We start from the raw sequence: 19,709 nt of genomic DNA on the forward strand, positions 1-19,709 counted from the left end.
GCTCCACCTCCCGGGTTCACACCATTCTCCTGCCTCAGCCTCCCAAGTAGCTGGGACTACAGGTGCCCGCCACCACGCCCAGCTAATTTTTTGTATTTTTAGTAGAGACGGGGGTTTCACCAGGTTTGCCAGGATGGTCTTGATCTCCTGACCTCGTGATCCTCCCACCTCAGCCTCCCAAAGTGTTGGGATTACAGGCGTGAGCCACTGCACCTGGCCTAAAGGTTCTTACTCCATTATCATTTCTTTCCATTTTCTTGAACTGATTCTTCATCCTCATGCTGCTCCTGAGTTTTGTCCTCCAACCTCTTTTCTTGAAATTCTCTCTCTGCAGGAATGCTAACCACTGTGGCTTCTGTTAAGGATTTCCAGCTTGATCTCTCCTGATGCTGCTGGAAGGATGGAACCGTCGTCTCCTCTATCTGAATCGCCCACAGGCATCCTTAGATTTTTAAATCAGGATGCTCAAAACTATCTTTGTCCCTCACCTCCACTTTATGTACCTCCCAGACCCAGGCCTACCTCGCCTAGGTTAAGAATACAAATGGAGCCTTACATACCGTAAAAAAAAAAAAAAAGATCGACCTAAGAAACATTAAGCAGACTTTGCTGTCTCCTCCTGCCATGACAGATATGCCTTCTTTTCCTTTTTTTTTTTTTTTTGAGATAGGGTCTCACTTTGTCACCCAGGCTGGAGTGCAGTGGCACAATCATGGCTCACTGCAGCTTCAACCTCCCTGGCTCAAGTGATCCTCCTGCCTAGTCCCCTAAATGGCTGGGACTACAGGCAAGTGCCACCATGCCCAGCTAATTTTTGTATTTTTTGTAGAGACAGGGTTTCATGATGTTGTCCACACTGATCTCGAACACCTGGATTCAAGTGATCTGCCCTCCTCACCCTCCCAAAGTACTGGGATTACAAGCGTGCACCACCATGCCCGCACCAGGCCTAGTATACCTTCTTAATGACCTGAAAGGTTGGGTTCAAATAGAAAATACTCAGGCTCCGTAGAGTTCTGTGTCAGTAGTTCCAGCAGAGCAGGCCTTCAGCATAGTCCTCTTCCCTCCCCAGCCACAGCACTGTCCATGTGTTGTGAGCTTGAGCACATGTGTGTGCCCTCCTGCCTGCACAGTCTAGGCTCAGTACATGCCAGCGAGCAGCTGCCCCTTTGACCACCACCTCAAGTGCACCTGCTGGGTGTGGACCTACACTTTTCCAGATGCAGGGGATTCTGGGGCACCTGACCCCAGATGCAGGGGATTCTGGGGCACCTGAGGAGCATGGTCCCCTGACCCCAGAAACCTTCTCTCATGGGCATGGGCATGGCTGGGTGAGGGTTAGTGGCCAGTGACCACAGATGTCTCAGTCGCTTACCTCGCCTCATGTTTCCTCTTTCTTTTCTTTGCGGTCTTGCTTTTCTGTCAGAAGCCTACTCATCCTTCAGGATATGGCTTTTGTGGGCTTCATCTTCTTTTAATCCTTCCCTTGGTATTTGAAATTAACCCAGCTCCTCCTCGTGTTTCAGAAGTGCTTCACTATGATAAAAGGCAAAGTATGTTCTGTGTTCCTGTCTCCTTCCCTCACAAAGTTGCAAGTTTCTTAAGAGCAGGATCATTGTTTGTTTTTGCCACCAGTCCTAATATGAAGCCTCACAAATGGGAAGTTCTTGACAAGCGTGGCTTGAATTCACCGAAACTCTGTCTTCATTTCGTGTTGTTGTGGTAACCCTATCAAAACAGGAAATAAAGCTAGTTTAGCATGACTTGTTCATAATTGACTCATGCTGGTTCCCTTTTCTTCCCTAAGCGATCACAAAAATGTCTGTTAAATAATCTACTCCAGAATTTCATGGACTTCTGCGTTTATTGATCAGTACGCTTCTGGAATCTGTTTCCCACTCGCCGCAGCACTGAAATGGATCATGTGGCCAAAGAGCCCTGGTTCCTTTTTTTTTTTTTTTAATTGCTTTACTAAGAAATAATTGATACACAAAATATTGCACACATTTAAAGTATAAAGTTGGATAAGTTTTTATACATTATACACCTACGAAACCATCAACACAGTCAGGATAAAGAACATACTCATTGCCTCCAAAAGTTACCTCCTTTCCAATTGTAATCCTCTTCCTCTCATTCCCAGGCAACCCTGGGGGTAAATCCAAAGTAAACCCAGGATTACTTTGTATTTTCTATAAATGGAAATACGTTTCTTTTGGTCTGGCTTCACTCACCATAATTATTTGAGATGCATCTGTGTTGCATATATCAATAGTTCATTTCCTATTATTAAATAGCAGGAATCTAATTTCCTTTTCTTATCAAATAGCAGGAATCTCATTTCCTTTTCTTATCAAGTAGCAGGAATATATCCATTTTGAGACTTGAGATGGGTGTGCTCACTTCGGACCTTAATATCCTCCCATTTTCCATGATTTATGGGTCTTAGGATAGAATTCATCTGGGACTTGAGGTTGTGTTCATTTAAGATAACTGGACAGTCTCAATATCTTGGAATCCTCAAGGGAAGAGTATTATTATTTTTTTATTTTTTTGAGATGGAGTCTAGATCTGTCGCCCAGGCTAAAGAGCAGTGGCACAGTCTCGGCTCACTGCAGCCCCTGCCTTCTGGGTTCATGCGATTCTCCTGCCTCAGCCTTGCAAGTAGGTGGGATTACAGGCATGTGCCACCATGCCCGGCTAATTTTTTTTTTATCTTTAGTAGAGATGGGGTTTCACCATGTTGGCCAGGCTGGTATCAGACTCTTGATCTCATGATACGCCTACCTTGGCCTTCTAAAGTGCTGGGAGTACAGGTGTGAGCAGCCATCCCCGGCCCAGAGTATTAATCATAATCTTTGCATCCTAATGTTAGAATAGTTCTTGATATATAGAAGGTACTAACCCAATGCTGGATAAAAGTTTCCCCCATTATTGGCCAGGTGTGGTGGTTCACGCCTGTAATCCTAGCACTTTGGGAGGCCAAGGCAAGAGGATCACTTGAGTTCAGGAGTTCGGGACCAGCCTGGGCAACATTGTAGAACCCTGCGTCTCCAAAAAAACTTTTTTAAATTAGCCAAGCGTGGTGGCGCTCGCCTGTGGTCCCCGCTACACTGCTACACTACTGGCTACGTGGGAGGTTGGGGCTGCAGTCAGCCATGATTGCGCCAGTACACTCTAGCATCAGTGACAGAGTAGCCCATCTCAAAAGAAAGAAATAAAAGGGCCAGGCGCAGTGGCTCACGCCTGTAATCCCAGAACTTTGGGAGGCCGAGGTGGGTGGATTGTGAGGTCAGGAGATCGAGACCATCCTGGCCAAAATGGTGAAACCCTGTCTCTACTGAAATACAAAAAATTAGCTGGGCATGGTGACGAGCGCCGGTAGTCCCGGCTACTCAGGAGGCTGAGGCAGGAAAATCGCTTGAACCCAGGAGGCAGAGGTTGCAGTGAGCCAAGATGCACCACTGCACTCCATCCAGCCTGGGCAACAGAGCGAGACTCCATCTCAAAAAAAAAAATTAAAATTTAATATTTTTCCCTCTTTAACATGTCTCATTCCCCCTTAAAAAAATTTTTTTTTACATGGCATATGCACGTAGTCCCAACTACTTGGAAGGCTGAGGAAGTGACTTCCGGAGTTCAGGACCGGCCTAGGTAGCATAGTGAGACTTCATCTTTCTCTCTCTCTCTCTCTCTCTCTCTTTTTCCCCCCTGAGACGGAGTCTTGCTCTGTCGCCTAGAGCTGGAGTGCAGTGGCGCGATCTTGGCTCACTCAACCTTTGCCTTCTGGGTTCAAGCAATTATCTTGCCTCAGCCTCCTGAGCAGCTGGAATTACAGGTTCGTGCCTCCACGCCCTGCTAATTTTTGTATTTTTAGTGGAGACGGGGTTTCACCATGTTAGCCAGGCTGGTCTCGATCTCCTGACCTCGTGCTCCGCCTGCCTCGGCCTCCCAAAGTCCTGGTATTACAGGCATGAACCACTTTGCCCATCCGAGACTTCATCTCTTTACAAAGAAAAATTGTTTTGGTTAATTATATGTTTTGGCAAAAAACAAAATTAACTGTCTTAACCATTTTTAAGTACACAGTTCAGTAGTGTTAAGTATATTCACATTGTTGCACACCAGATGTGGAACTTTTTCATCTTGGAAAATAAATTGAAAACCTGTACTCTTGAACACATCTCCCCATTTCTCCCTCTCCTCAGCCATTTGTAACCACCTTTCTCCTTTCTGATTCTATGAGTTTATTAATATTCAATACCTCATATAAGTGAAATTATGCAGTATTTGTCTTTTTGTGACTTGTTTATTTCTGTTGATATAATGTCCTCAAGCTTCATCCATGTTATAGCATGTGATAGAATGACCTTTTTGGTTTTTCCCCCCACCTTTATTGGGGCATAATTATCAAATAAAAGTTGAATGTATTTACTATGTTCAATGTGATGTTTTGATATATGTATACCATGCGAAATGATCCCCACAGTAAAGCTAATTAAGATACCCATCACCTCACATAGTTACGTTTGTGTGTGGTGGGGGCAAGAACATTTACGTGTTTTTGTTTTTGTTTTTTTTCCTTCAGAGACGGAGTTTCACTCTTGTTGCCTGGGCTAGAGTGCAGTGGTGCCATCTCAGCTCACTGCAACCTCCGCCTCTTGGGTTCAAGTGATTCTCCTGACTCAGCCTCCCAAGTAGCCAGGATTACAGGCACCTGCCATCACGCCTGGCTAACTTTGGTATTTTTAGTAGAGACAGGGTTTCACCATGTTGGCCAGGCTGGTCTCAAACTTCTGACCTCAGGTTTTCCGCCTGCCATGGCCTCCCAAAGTGCTGGGATTACAGGTGTGAGCCAGGGCACGCAGCTGATAGTAGCCATTCTGATAGCTGTGAGGTGATATCTCATTGTGGTTTTGATTGGCATTTTTCTGATTAGTGATGTTGAGCCTTTTTTCATATACCTGTTGGCCATTTGTATGTCTTATTTTGAGAAATGTCTGTTTGGGTTCTTTGCCCCCACTCTCTACCACACCCACCTGCTTTTTTTTCCATTTTTGAGACAGGGTCTCTCTATGTTGCCCAGGCTGGTCTTGAACTCTTGGTCTCAAGCAGTCTTCCTACCTCAGCCTCCTGAATTGCTAGGACTACAAGCAAGTGCCACTGCTCCTGGCCTTTGCCCATTTTAAAATATTTTGTTTGTTTCCTGCTGTTGAATTGTTTGAATTTCTTATATATTTTAAATATTAGCCCTTTATCAGATATGTGGTTTGTAAATATTTTCTCCCATTCTGTGCGTTGTCTCTTCACTCTGTTGATTGCTGCTTGTGCTGTGCAGAAGCTTTTTAGTTTGATGCAATTCCGTTTGTCTATTTTTGCTTTTGTTGCCTGTGCTTTGGGGGTCATAACCAAAAAATAATTGCCCAGACCAGTGTCAAGAAGCTTTCCCCCTATATTTCTAGTAGTTTTGTTTGTTCGTTTGTTTGTTTGTTTGTTTGAAATGGAGTCTCGCTGTGTTGCCCAAGCTGGAGTGCAGTGGTGCGATCTCAGCTCACTGCAAGCTCTGCCTCCCAGGTTCACACCATTCTCCTGCCTCAGCTTCCTGAGTAGCTAGTACTACAGGCGCCCTGCCACCATGCCCAGCTAATTTTTTTTTTCTTTGTTTGTATTTTTAGTAGAGACAGGGTTTCACCATGTTAGCGAGGATGGTCTTGATCTCCTGACCTTGTGATCCACACGCATTGGCCTCCCAAAGTGCTGGGATTACAGGCATGAGCTACCACGCCCGGCCTCTTGTAGTAGTTTTATGATTTCAGGTTTTACAGTTTTTGTCTTTAATCTGTCTCGATTTGATTTTTGTATAGGGTGTGAAATAAGTATCCATTTTCTTCTTTTGCAAGTGGATATCCAATTTTCCCAGCACCATTTATTGAAGAGACTATCCTTTATGTTTGGGCTCTTTATTCTGTTCTATTTGTCTATTTGTCTGTTTTCATGCCAGTACCATGCTGATTCCCTGCCCCCCACCCAGCTTTATTAAGGTATAATTGACAAATACAAATTAGTATATGAAGCTGAAGTGGAAGTGCTGGAAAAAAAAATAGTATATATTCATGGTGTACAACATGATGTTTTGATATATGTGTATATTGTGAAATGATTAAATCAAGCTAATTAACGTATCTGTTATCTCACATACCTTTTGTGGTGAGAATGTTTATGATCTAATCTTTTAGCAGTTTGCAAGTATATAATACCGGTGGCCGTCCGGTATACTCGACGCTGCAGCACACCGATGCGAGGGCAGCTATCCGCGGTCACGCGGGTGGCCTTCACCCACCTCAGCCTTCAGTGTAGCTGGGACCACTCGGAACTCCTTCTATATTTTGCTGTAGGATAGAGCTGTAGAACTTACTCATCCTGGTTAACTGAAACTTTATACTCTAACAAATTATCTGCACATTTCACCCTATCCCTGCAGTGTTATGCTGTTTTGGTTACTATAGCTTTGTAGTGTATTTTGAAATCAGGTGATATGAAGCCTCCAACTTTGTTCTTGCTCAAGATTGCTTTGGCTATATGGGGTCTTTTGTGGTTCCATATATTAATTTAAAGCTTGCATTTTCTGTTTCTGTGAAAAATGGCATTGGAACTTTGATAGGGATTACATTGACTCTGCAGACCACACTGAGTAGTGTAGACAATTAAGAATATTAATTCAGGCCAGGCACAGTGGTTCATGCCTGTAATCCTAGCACTTTGGGAGGCTGAGGTGGGAGGATCACTTAAGACCAGGAGTTCAAGACCAGCCTGGATAACATAGCGAGACCCCATCTGTACCAAAAAGTTTTTAAATTAAAAACAATTGGCCGGGCGCAGTGGCTCACACCTGTAATCCCAGCACTTTGGGAGGCCAAGGCGGGCAGATCACGAGGTCAGGAGATCGAGACCATACTGGCTAACACGGTGAAACTGTGTCTCTACCAAAAATACAAAAAAAAAAGAAATTAACCAGACGTGGTGGCGGGTGCCTGTAGTCCCAGCTACCCAGGAGGCTGAGGCGGGAGAATGGCGAGAACCCGGGAGGCAGAGCTTGCAGTGAGCCGAGATGCGCTACTGCACTCCAGCCTGGGTGACAGAGCGAGACTGTGTCTCAAAATAAATAAACAAATAAAAAATAAAAAAATATTAGCCAGCCATGGTTTTTGGATGTTGAATTGAATTTCATTGTTTTTTTTTTTTTTTAAAGCTGAATAATATTCCAGTCTATGTATATGCTACATTTTCTTTATCCATTCATCCATAGTGGACATTTCGGTTGCTTCCACATCTTGTGTATTGTGCATAATGCTGCAGTGAACATGAACCTGCCAATAACTCTTAAAGATTCTACTTTGAATTGTTTTGGATATATGCTCAGAAGTGGGATTGCTGGACCATATGGGATTTCTATTTTTAATTTTTTGAGGAATTTCCAAGTGGTTACACCATTTTACACACTCAACAATAGAGTACAAGGTTCGAATTTATCCACATCCTCACACTTACTCTTTTCTGTTTGTTTGTTTGTTTGTTTGTTTGTTTTTAATAGTGGCAATCCTGGCTGGTCGTGGTGGGTAGCTCACGCCTGTAATCCCAGCACTTTGGGAGGCCGAGGCAGGCGAGTCACGAGGTCAGGAGATTATGCCACTGCACCCCAGCCTGGCGAAAGAGCAAGACTCTGTCTCAAAATAAAAAAGGCGTGGCCGGGCGCGGTGGCTCAAGCCTGTAATCCCAGCACTTTGGGAGGCCGAGACGGGCGGATCACGAGGTCAGGAGATCGAGACCATCCTGGCTAACACGGTGAAACCCCTTCTCTACTAAAAAAATACAAAAAAACTAGCCGGGCGAGGTGGCGGGCGCCTGTAGTCCCAGCTACTGAGGAGGCTGAGGCAGGAGAATGGCGTAAACCCGGGAGGCGGAGCTTGCAGTGAGCTGAGATCCGGCCACTGCACTCCAGCCTGGGCGACAGAGCGAGACTCCGTCTCAAAAAAAAAATAAATAAATAAAATAAAATAAAATAAAATAGAAAAGGCGTAACATTGAATACACGTTTCAAAAGAAGACATAAGAAAAGATGGTCATCATCACGAATCATTAGAGAAATGCAAATCAAAACCACAATGAGCTATCACCACATACCCATTAGGACTGCCCCCCCCCCCTTTTTTTTTGAGACCGAGTCTCGCTCTGTTGCCAGGCTGGAGTGAAGTGGCATGATTTCGGCTCACTGCAGCCTCCGCCTCCTGGGTTCAAGCAATTCTCCTGCCTCAGCCTCCCGAGTAGCTGGGACTATGGGTGTCCACCACTCCACCCAGCTAATTTTTGTATTTTTAGTAGAGACGGGATTTCACATTTTTGGCCAGGATGGCTCGATCTCTTGACCTCATGATCCACCTGCCTTGGCCTCCCAAAGTGCTGGGATTACAGACGTGAGCCACCGCGCCCAGCCTTCTTTGTTAATGTTCCTTTTTAATGAACCATCTTTAGATTCCTGTGATAAGAGACACATAGCAAAAACCTGTAGTGTGGTGGTAGTTAGGGACAAAAGGGGTTGAGCAAAACAAGATACAGTTGGTAATGTCAAAGTGATTTTAAAGCATAAACTATTCATAGACACCTGAAAGTTCATGGTATGCCTTATTTCCCAAGTATCAACAATAAAATATATAAAACAAAACCTATAAATCCAAGGAGAAGCTAGCAAGTATGGAGTTGTTATGGAAGAGTGCATCCCTCTTTGTCATCAGTTCTCTGAAAGGTAGATTGCGTAAACCAAAAAGGCAGCAGAATGGTTAAGTGGAGCAGACAGGAACAGACCAAACTCCATGGACCAAACTCCTTTTTTTCAAGTGGTACCAGATGAGGATGATCTCATGTTTTCTCAATTAAAAGGAGGCAGTTGACCGGGTGTGCTGGCTCACGCCTATAATCCCAGCACTTTGGGAGGCCGAGGTGGGCCGATCACGAGGTCAGGAGATCAAGACCATCCTGGCTAACATGGTGAAACTCCGTCTCTACTAAAAATACAAAAAATTAGCCGGGCGTGGTGGCAGGCTCCTGGAGGCTGAGGCAGGAGAATGGCATGAACCCAGGAGGCGGAGCTTGCAGTGAGCCGAGATCGCACCACTGCACTCCAGCCTGGGCGACAGAGCGAGGCTCCTTCCCAAAAAAGTTTTTAAAAAGCGGGGGGCAGTTATTTCGTCACTGAGTGTTGATACAGTAGAGGGACACACAGACCATAAGCTCCTCTCTCCAAAAATTTTGTTGGATTATAATTTTGCAGAGCAAATTATGGCCACATTTGACTGTTAACACTAGAACTTTATAATATTAACACTAGAAAGTTGTAATGTTGAGTTTAAACCAGTATTTTGTAACTAATCTGTCCTGTCGTTGAACTCTTGTTCTATGGGTTGAATTACCAAAATAGAATTTTTATTTCTAAAAATATTCCCAATATTGAATAAGCTTGCTTATTATATATGCTTTTTAATGCTATGTTAAATTATTATTATTATGTATGCTGTTGCCTGTCTAGTTGAAAATTACTGGCTTAGGGCCTCATGCACCAAACCAAAGCAAAATAAGATTTGAGTAGTGGTTCTTTTACTTAAGAAAATATATTATATTTCAGAGCATTTGGGGCCACCTGTGTACTGTGTGTTAATGGTGTTGTAGGATAATTGGATCCTAGTAAGACAAAGTTCCCCTCTAGAGCATTATCTTGTCATAGAATCAGATAAATATATCAATAATTCTTTGGATTAGTAGACTGATAAATATTATTATAGAAGCATAAACTTTATTTAGAGACAGAGTCTCACTCTGTTGCCCAGGCTGGAGTGCAGTGGTACAATCTTGGCTTACTGCCACCTCCATCTCCCAGGTTCAAGTGATTCTTGTGCCTCAGTCTCCCAGGTAGCTGGGATTACAGGTGTGTGCCACCATGCCTGGCTAATTTTTTTGTATTTTTAGTAGAGGCAGAGTTTCACCATGTCATCCAGGCTGGTCTCAAAACTCCTGTCCTCTAGTGATCCGCCCGCCTCAGCTTCCCAAAGTGCTGGGATTGCAGGCGTGAGCCACTGCACCCGGCCTTAGAAGCGTAAACTTTAGAATAAAGTTATTTTACTGTTTTCTGTTCTAGCACTTATCCCAAGGAAACAAGAAATGTTGTCTTATTGCCTGTCAGTGTTATTTTATTGCTTTGGTCAGTGGGCCAGATGTTGACATTTATTAGTATGAAAATTTCTTATACACAAGATTTTAATAGAATGTTTATCATAAAGATAGTAGTAATTCTCAAGATTCAAATTCATAAAATTGAAGGTATAATTTTTATTATTGCTTTTACTTAGAATTCTGGTATATTAGACATTAAGGACAACTTGGAAAGAACTGGGCCCCATGTTGCTGCCGCAGATGTGTTTTTCGAATAATACTTTCTAGGTTTTCTTATAAAACTACCCAAACATCTTGATTCAGTTTCTTGGAAGAAATGGTCATGTCATTTTGCAAGTGAGAGAAACAAAGTTGATACAAATCATCAAGGTGTTCTCTTGGGTCCATTTTTGTTAGGGATAAAGATGTACTGTTGTCGGTTATTTGAATGTCTCTTCTGTGTCAGAGGAATTTGATACAACAGTAGGAAGGTGTTTTGGAGGCAGAAGTGATTATTCTCACCAGAATGCAGTTGCCGTTTAAGACAATGGGAAAATGCTTGTTTGTGTATTTCTGGGTTTATGAAAATACACATTCACCCAGTTAACAGGTCTAGGTTCTGTCTTAGTTTTGAGAGTCGCTGTATGCTATCTCATGTCAGTTGCATCCATCCTCCCTAGCTTGAGGCCTTTTTGTGGATAATATACATGCTACCTTCACAGGTATGAAACAGGTGTTTACACAGAGTGTTAAAAATATAATACTTTGCCAGTTTGCATTCTTCAACTATTCTGAGGGCTGTTTTTAATGCCATCTGTCTTTCTCTCTCTTTTAAGCTCTGCTTATGATAATGTCAACAAAGTTCGAGTAGCTATCAAGAAAATCAGCCCCTTTGAGCACCAGACCTACTGCCAGAGAACCCTGCGGGAGATAAAAATCTTACTGCGCTTCAGACATGAGAACATCATTGGAATCAATGACATTATTCGAGCACCAACCATCGAGCAAATGAAAGATGTGTATCCTTTTTAGGCAACTAGCCAATTCCACTGCTTGGTAACTTTGTTGAGTAAATAGAACTTGAAATTTCCTAAACTTAAAGGAAAAGTGCTTTAAACATGCTAAAGGGAAAATCGTCATCTGTTTGCCATTTACTCCCTAAGTCTAGTCATGGAAAATCTTGGTTAACTCCATTTGCAGTCATGTTTTTTTCTGTCTAAGAGATGGTTTGTTGTGATGATGAAAAGGTAAAGGGAAGATCAGTAGTAGACTAAGAAAGAGGGTGCCCTGGCTATCTACTGGGTGAAATTAGGACTGTCCTGATCTTAGAATCAGGTCACCACTTTAGGTCTCAGTTTCCCCTCCTTTAAAATGAAGGAACTAGTTGTCATGATCTTTAAGGTCAACTGGGCTCTGAAATTATGTGATTAACTATGACCAACATTTAGATATCTGGACTGAATAGGTCTAGAGGATGCTGCCTGGGCAAAGACTCCATTTGAAAGATAGAGAGGTTAAGTATACTGAAGAGGATCTGCCAGAAGGGAGAGGGTTATACAGCACTCCTACCAGTTTACCCAATTTGTATTCCACCCTCCAGGGTGCGGGAGCTCGCTGTCTCTAGGCAGCCCTTTCCATTTTTAAACAGCTCTGTTAATAAGTTGTAGTGATATTTGAAGTGAAATGCCTCCTGCCACTACCACCTGTTGGTCCTACTTTACTTTTGCCATGAAAATAAGCCTCTCTCAAATGACAGATTTTAAAATCATGTTTCCTTTGAATCCCATGCTGCGCCGCCTCTAGCATAAATCTGTAAGAAACAGAGAATATTATTTACACAGAGAGAGTAAAAAAAATGCAGAAATACTGCTAATGAAATAATACTATGATGAAGTTAAAGGCTAAATGCTTTAATAATTTAATTTCTGTTAGAAAGAAAGTAGCCAGCCGGGCGCGGTGGCTCAAGCCTGTAATCCCAGCACTTTGGGAGGCCGAGGCGGGCGGATCACAAGGTCAGGAGATCGAGACCACGGTGAAACCCCGTCTCTACTAAAAATACAAAAAATTAGCCGGGCGCGGTGGCGGGCGCCTGTAGTCCCAGCTACTCAGGAGGCTGAGGCAGGAGAATGGCGTGAACCCAGGAGGCGGAGCTTACAGTGAGCCGAGATCGCGCCACTGCACTCCAGCCTGGGCAACAGCGTGAGACTCCGTCTCAAAAAAAAAAAAAAAAAAAAAAAAAAGAAAGAAAGAAAGTAGCCATAGCTGAAGTTTTAGGTAGTTAAATAAGTGACCAGGCAAGAAAGCAAGAGGAGCAAAACACGCACAAACCCCTTCTTAGCACGACTTGCCCATAGTCTTATTTAGGATCTTAACAGTTATGGGAGAGTAAGAAAATAGATAGACTTAGGGTTGGATTTACTAGTAAGGGTATGTTTCTAGACCTGTATTTCTGGAAGTTTTATGTTTGGCTTTTGAGGAACTTGGGAAAGGAGGGGAGCGGCAACAAGAAGGAAAAAGAATAGTGACATTACAGGTTACTGGACCAAACAGAGGAGGGAATATGTGCTACTTACAGGCCACCAGTATTTCCAACAAACCTTGGAGGGGGTTCGTTGATGGTGGACAATTTAGAGAACAAAGAGGTTGAGACTTGAAGATTGACCAGAATTTCTGTAACAGCCTGTTTCAGATCTCAGTCTAGGCCCATAGCTGCATCAGTCAGATGTAATGCCGTAATTCTTGCCATCTCACAGGACCGAAAAGAAGTTAACGACTTCAGGTTCCTTCCATGAAAGAAACCAAGTTTTCCTCAGGTTTTTCTTTCCTTTAAGGGCCTCATAGTGTAATAATGGACTGTTTGGGAAGAGAGTCAAGAGAGGACGCATTTTTGTTTTCAACGCTTTGCTAAATATGACCAGCTAATTGGTGTTTTACTTAACCATTGCAAACAGATATATAGTACAAGACCTCATGGAAACAGATCTTTACAAGCTCTTGAAGACACAACACCTCAGCAACGACCATATCTGCTATTTTCTTTACCAGATCCTCAGAGGGTTAAAATATATCCATTCAGCTAACGTTCTGCACCGTGACCTCAAGCCTTCCAACCTGCTGCTCAACACCACCTGTGATCTCAAGGTCAGCCAGGTTATTAACTATTAAGCTGATATATATTGAAAAACTCTTTCACTGAAGCGTAGTTATATTTGTCATTATCGTATTTTAAATGACACTAGAAATGCCCAAAAACATTTTTATGGCAAAAATGCTAGTAGAGTGATAGTCCTCTTCTTCCTTATCCCATTGCTCCTTTTTCCCCAGAGATACTTTTTTTTTTCTTTTTTTTTTTTAAGATAGAGTCTTAGTATGTTGCCCAGCCTGGTCTGAACTCCTGGGCTCAAGCAGTCCTCCTTTCTCGGCCTCCCAAAGTGCTGGGATTACATACATGGGCCACAGCACCAGGCCAAGATAACTAACTACTGTAACAAATTGGTGGCCGTTTGCAGTGGCTCACGCCTGTAATCCTAGCACCTTGGGAGGCCGAGGTGGGTGGAGCACCTGAGGTCAGGAGTTCGAGACCAGCCTGGCCAACATAGCGAAACCCCATTTCTACTAAAAATACAAAAATCAGCTGGGCATGGTGGCACGCGCCTGTAATCCCAGCTACATGGGAACTGAGGCAGGAGAACCGCTTGAACCTGGGAGGCGGAGGTTGCAGGGAGCCGAGATCACACCACTGCACACCAGCCTGAGTGACAGAGCAAAACTCCGTCCTCAAAAAACAAACAAAAAACAAATTGGTGTATTTTCTCCCAAAGTATTTTCTATGCTCTTACATACATGTGTACTTTTATACTTTATGTAGGTAAACAGGATCATGTACATTATGTATTAGTTTTAAAATCATCTGTTTCGTTGGTAACATTTTTCTTCAATACATTTTATTCAAAAGATAGCAGCGTGAAACTTAACCTCACTGACTTTAATACCTAATATGGCATTCCAACTAAATAAGAAAACCTCAAATTCTTTACAGTCCTCAGAGTTCTCCTGAAAATGTGCAGCATTTACGTATTTCTATTTTAATGGGAGTCGCAGGTAAACAAGGAGGGAAATTTATGGATATCTTAGATGTGATAGAGCGATGTCGATTCAGTCTAAAAAAATGCACAGGAATTCAAGAAGACCTAAATAAATGGGAAGATATCCCATGTCCGTGGATCATAAGACTTAATACTGTTAAGATGGCAGTATTCTCCAAATTGATCTGCAGATTTAGTGCAATCCCTATCAAAGCCCCAGCTGTTTTTTTTCTATAGAAATTGACAGGCTGATCCTAAACTTCATATGGAAATTCATATGGAGGACTGATACACTTCCTGATTTCAAAACTTGCTGCAAAACACAGTAATCAAGACAGTGTGCTACTGGCATGAGAATAGACATATAGGTCAGTGGAATAGAAGCGAGAGTCAGTAAATAAGCCCGTATATCTCTGGTCAACTGAATTTTGACAAGGATGCCAGGACCCTTCATTGGGGAGACAGTAGTCTTTTCAGCAAATGAGTCTGGGACAACTGAATAGCCACATACAAAAAGATGAAAAAATTAATTCAAAATGGCTGGGTGCAGTGGTTTGCGCCTGTAATCCCAGCACTTTGGGAGGCCAAGGCAGGTGGATTGCCTGAGCTCCGGAGCAAGTCCAGCCTGGACAACATGGCAAAACCCCATCTATACCAAAAATACAAAAAAATTAATCGGCATGGGGCATGTGCCTGTGGTCCCAGCTACTCAGGAGGCTGAGTGGGAGGACTGCTTGAGCCTGGGAGGTGGAAGTTGCAGTGAGCAGAGATTGTGCCACTGCACTCCATCTGGGGTGACAGGGTGAGACCCTGTCTCAAAAGGGAAAAAAAATTCAAAATGGATTGAAGAACTCAATTTAAAAGCTAAAACTTTAATACTCTTAGAAAACATGGAAGTAAATCTTTGCAATCTTATGTTAGGCAAAGCCTCTTAGACATGACACCAAAAGCACAGGCAACAAAAGAAAAAAAGTGAATTCCATCAAGATTAGAAACTTGTGCTACAAAGCAAACCATCAAAAAAGTGAAAAGGCAAGCCACAGAATGAGGGAAGGTATTTGCAAATCATACATCTGGTAAGAGACTTACAACTAGAATATATGAAGAACTCATAATATAACTCAGTAAATGAAAAGGTAAATAGCCTAGTTTAAAAAATGGACAAAGGATCTGAATAGACATTTCTCTAAAGAAGATATACAAATGGCCAATAAGCACATGGAATGGTAGACGCTTGACATCATTAGTCAATAGAAAAATGCAAATCAAAATTACATTGAAATAACTTTATCCTAACTAGGATGGCTGTAATTTAAAAAGTCAGATAATAAGTGTTGGTGAGGATTCCACTCCTTAGTGAAAATGAAAACATGCATCTACACAAAAACTTGAACACGAATTTTCATAGCGGTATTGTTCACTATAGCCAATAAGTAGAAACAATCTAAATGTTGAACTTTTGATGAATAAATAAAATGTGGTAGATCCACACAGTAGAAGAGAAAGGAGTGAAGCACTGATAACATAGCACTACAACATAGATGAATCTTGCAAACGTTATGTCTGTGAAGGAAGGCAGTCGCAAAAGACACATATTGTATGATTCTGTTTACATGAAATGTCTAGAATAGGCAAATCCATAGAGACAGAAATTAGATTCGTGGATTACTGATTGCCTAGGGCTGGAGGAGTTGGGAGAATAATGAAGGAAGGAATACTAACTCACTGGAATCTCTTTTTGAGGTTATAAAAATATTTTCAAATTGGATGGTGGTAATGGTTGTGTAAGTCCACCATTATACTAAAACCATTGAGTTATACACTTTAAATGAGCAAATTCTATGATGTGTGAATTATAGCTTAATAAAGCTACTTAAGTATGTATAGATGTCTAGCAATAATCATTTGTTGGATTTCAGTTTGACAGACGCTCCTATGAGAAACCCTGTGAGATATGCCAGACAAGAGAGATGAGGGTCTGCCCTTGAAATCTGAAAACTGATAGATCAGAAATCTGGTAGACAGTAGGTGATTATAATGAGATGTTCTGTAACTGAGATTGGAAAAAAAAAATGGTGTACAGATGCAAAGGAGAGAAGTGGTTTAGCTCTGGCTGGGGCTAGGAGGCAGCAGGAAGAAGGTGGTGTCTGTGCTGGCCCTCGAGGATGGGTAGCTTTTCCTGTGGGAGGCCAGCGGCTGTATTGGACATAGGGTATTGTAGGCAGAGGGTACAGAAATAAAATAAGGGAGGGACTACTACCGAAAACACTGAGTCTTCCTCCCTGTGGCTGCAGCATTGGATGAGTAATAGGGAGTCATTGACACTAAGCTGGAAAGGTTGGTTGCAAGTAGATCATGGGGAACCGTCTAGAACTGTGTGTAAAAAGCAGTGGGTTTTGTCACGGTGGCCAATGTCCAGTAAGGTGTTGTAGAGGACGGCTTCCTTCATCTGATATTGTGTGGATTGGACTCTGTCACCCCTTGGGATCCTTCTGATACAGGTTTATGTCCTTTCCACATGGGATGAAACCAGCTTCTTTCCCTGGATCAGTGCAACTAAGAGTCAGGTGGGCACAAAACAAATAAAGCTATGTTTAGGATGGCTGTACTGCTTCTTTGACACTTAATGATTTTCTTGAAAATTTGCAGTGAATATTTTTATGTCTCCTCGTGTTTTTTTTTTCTTTTGGTTATCATCATAGCCCTGTTATGGCAGATTGCTTTTGTTTTTGGAGAGACATTCTCAATCAATATTTTAAGCATATAACATTTCTGGGAAGAATTGGCTCTTATTTTTGCTTGAAAGTGTTCATCCTTAAGAATAAAACAAACAGAACCAGACTACTTTCTCTGTTGTCTCTTCCCAGTTTATGGACTTGTCTTTAAGGCCATTCTGTTCACCTACTCACACTCACACACGCATGAGTTGTTGGCCATGGCATAATTCAGGCATCGTCTTGAATACCCAAGTTAACACAAGGAATCAGAAGCATAACATTATATTTTGAATATTTAAAGTGGTACAATTCACTAACTATTTTATTTTATTTATTTTAATTTGAATTTTATATACTTTTTCGAGACAGAGTCTTGCTCTGTTGCCCAGGCTGGAGTGCGGTGGCATGATCTCAGCTCACTGCAACCTTCACCTCCTGGGTTCAAGCAATTCTGCCGAAGCCTCCTAAGTAGCTGGGATTACAGGTGCCCGCCACCATGCCTGGCTAATTTTTATATTTTCGGTAGAGACGGGGTTTCACCATATTGGCCAGGCTGGTCTCGAACTTCTGATCTCGTGATCCGCCTGCTTTGACCTCCCAAAGTGCTGGGATTGTATGGGCGTTTGCCACCACGCCCAACCCAACCTTCACTAATATTTTAAAAGTGTACAGTGGTCAGGTGCCGTGGCTCATGCCTGTAATCCCAGCACTTTGGGTGGCTGAGGCAGGCGAATGGCCTGAGGTCAGCAGTTCAAGTCCAATCTGGCCAACTTGGTGAAACCCTGTCTCTACTGAAAATACAAACAAATTAGCTGGGTGTGGTGGCACACGCCTGTAATCCCAGCTACTTGGGAGACTGAGGCACGAGAATCGCTGGGAGGCAGAGGTTGGAGTGAGCTGAGATGGCACCACTGCACTCCAGCCTGGACGACAGGGTGAGACTCCGTCTCAGAAAAAAAAAAAAGTATGCAGCACTGTGTGTACATCATTCTCATGGATATAAATTCAAGAAGAGAGAATCTCATTCAAAGATGGATATGGTATGTCACTGATTTGGTACAGTGAGCATGTCCAAGCAGAGCAAGAGGCAGTGGTAGTTCAGTGTACATATGACATGAACTACCTGTCATACTACATGATATGTACATACGACAATGTACATAGAACACCACATGAGAAGAGGACTTGTGTTTCCTGGAGCTCTGGGATCACTACACATTTATCACATCCTCAGTGCCTTGTGACCGTGATGCCCATTCCCACAGGACCCTTGGCCTAGTAAGTTTGTAACTTGCAGCCTCACTGACCTCTTGTTATTTAGGTCCTTTTGAATTTTCAAGAGGATTTCGTCCCTTTATCCAATGGCTTCTGTGTTACAAAGTGTTTTTTACTCTTGAACCCTTACTGATACCAGCTATTTTCAGTGTCTTAGACCTTTAACTTTTGGCTCTGGTATCAGTCAAGGCCGACAGAAATAAGCTTGCTTTTTGGTTTCTGTAAACATGCTTTGCACTTATTATCTGAAGCTTAAGACCCAGCAGACATTGACATCTCAGGACCCTTCCAGGATCCTCTCTTGTAGACTTTATTTTTCAGGACCACGGGAACTCACCAGGGTTACAGACCCTATTTGGAGGCTCTGCTAGCACATTTCTAGTGTAACTACCAGGGAATGTGACCTATAGTAGTCTGTACCCTTGTTTACTAGACTGATCCCACAGAAATCCCAGTAGGAGTCACAAGATGCTGGGATCACAACACGTGAAAATTCTGGCTGTGCCTGTGGAAGACTCTGATAGATACAAATGAAACACGTCTTTTGAGCTCCCTTTGTTTTTGAAAATCTGAATTTACACAGCCCAAAAGATATGTTTTCTTGAACCATATCTTTATTTTCCTTTGTATGGAATTATACTGAGTACTACTCCTTTTTTTATTTTGTAGCGTTGGCATTGTATTGGTTAGTGTCATGTAAATTTGGTTAGTCTTTGATATTATAGTGTTGACAGACCTTAAAAAAAAATCATGGCCAGGCCTGGTGGCTCACACCTGTAATCCCAACACTTTGGGAGGCTGAGGTGGTTGAAGCACCTGAGAGGAGGAGTTCGAGACCAGCCTGGCCAACATGGTGAAACACCATCTCTACCAAAAATAGAAAATAAGCCACACCATGGTATTGGAGGACCAGATGATGAAAGGCCAGTAGATGGTTGAGACCGGAGAAAATGAGAAACTATGAATTTTTTAAAAATAAAATATTCTTCAGTATATGAAACTTTAAAAAAAAAAAAACTTTGGGAGTAGGTTTGACTACCTGGAAGGAGAAGGAAGTGGGAAGATGGAAATACTTATATTTATAGACTAAGTAGAAGACTCACAGAAAGTAGAGTCTGAGAAATAGAAGGTCAGTGCAGATCTTCACAGCAGTCGTCAGAGCTCCAGCAGGACAGGCTGAGAAAAGGGTACTGGCTGTTTTTGGTGACTTTACCCAGAACAGTTTTTGTCAATTCACCTAATTGATATTGCTTTGTGCTAAGCAGATAATGAAAGGTAGGGATGCTTCTCAAAGTGTGTCCTATAAAGACTTCTTCAGCCTGCGTCCTGGTCTCTAACATGTTGATTGCTTTTCAGGTTGTTGGGAAAATTAATTAATGAATTTCTAGAATGCCCAGAAAGTATCTGCAACATAGTAATGGGAACAACTAGT

At 42.5% G+C, this 19,709-nt stretch overlaps 1 protein-coding gene and 1 long non-coding RNA gene across 8 annotated transcripts in view; one reads left to right on the top strand and one right to left on the bottom strand.

Annotated features, from left to right (window-relative positions):
- Nucleotides 1-19,709, top strand: part of MAPK1 (mitogen-activated protein kinase 1) — a 135,622-nt gene that overhangs the window by 48,682 nt on the left and 67,231 nt on the right. For all 7 annotated transcript variants that reach the window (XR_013399538.1, XR_013399536.1, XR_013399537.1 and 4 more), the window contains exons 2-3: nt 11,037-11,219; nt 13,152-13,341. Coding sequence is in view for 3 of the 7 variants with exons in the window: in XM_015149801.3 (XP_015005287.1) it covers nt 11,037-11,219; nt 13,152-13,341 (373 nt within the window). In the remaining 4 variants the exon portion in view is untranslated. The remainder of the gene's footprint in view (nt 1-11,036; nt 11,220-13,151; nt 13,342-19,709) is intronic.
- On the bottom strand, nt 14,187-19,294 carry LOC144331947 (uncharacterized). Its single transcript, XR_013399567.1, has 2 exons — nt 17,851-19,294; nt 14,187-14,993 (listed from the first exon to the last, which is right to left on the bottom strand). It is a non-coding gene; the product is annotated as an uncharacterized LOC144331947 (long non-coding RNA).

The sequence above is a fragment of the Macaca mulatta genome, chromosome 10, assembly GCF_049350105.2.
Source record: "Macaca mulatta isolate MMU2019108-1 chromosome 10, T2T-MMU8v2.0, whole genome shotgun sequence".
Taxonomy (NCBI): Eukaryota; Metazoa; Chordata; class Mammalia; order Primates; family Cercopithecidae; genus Macaca; species Macaca mulatta.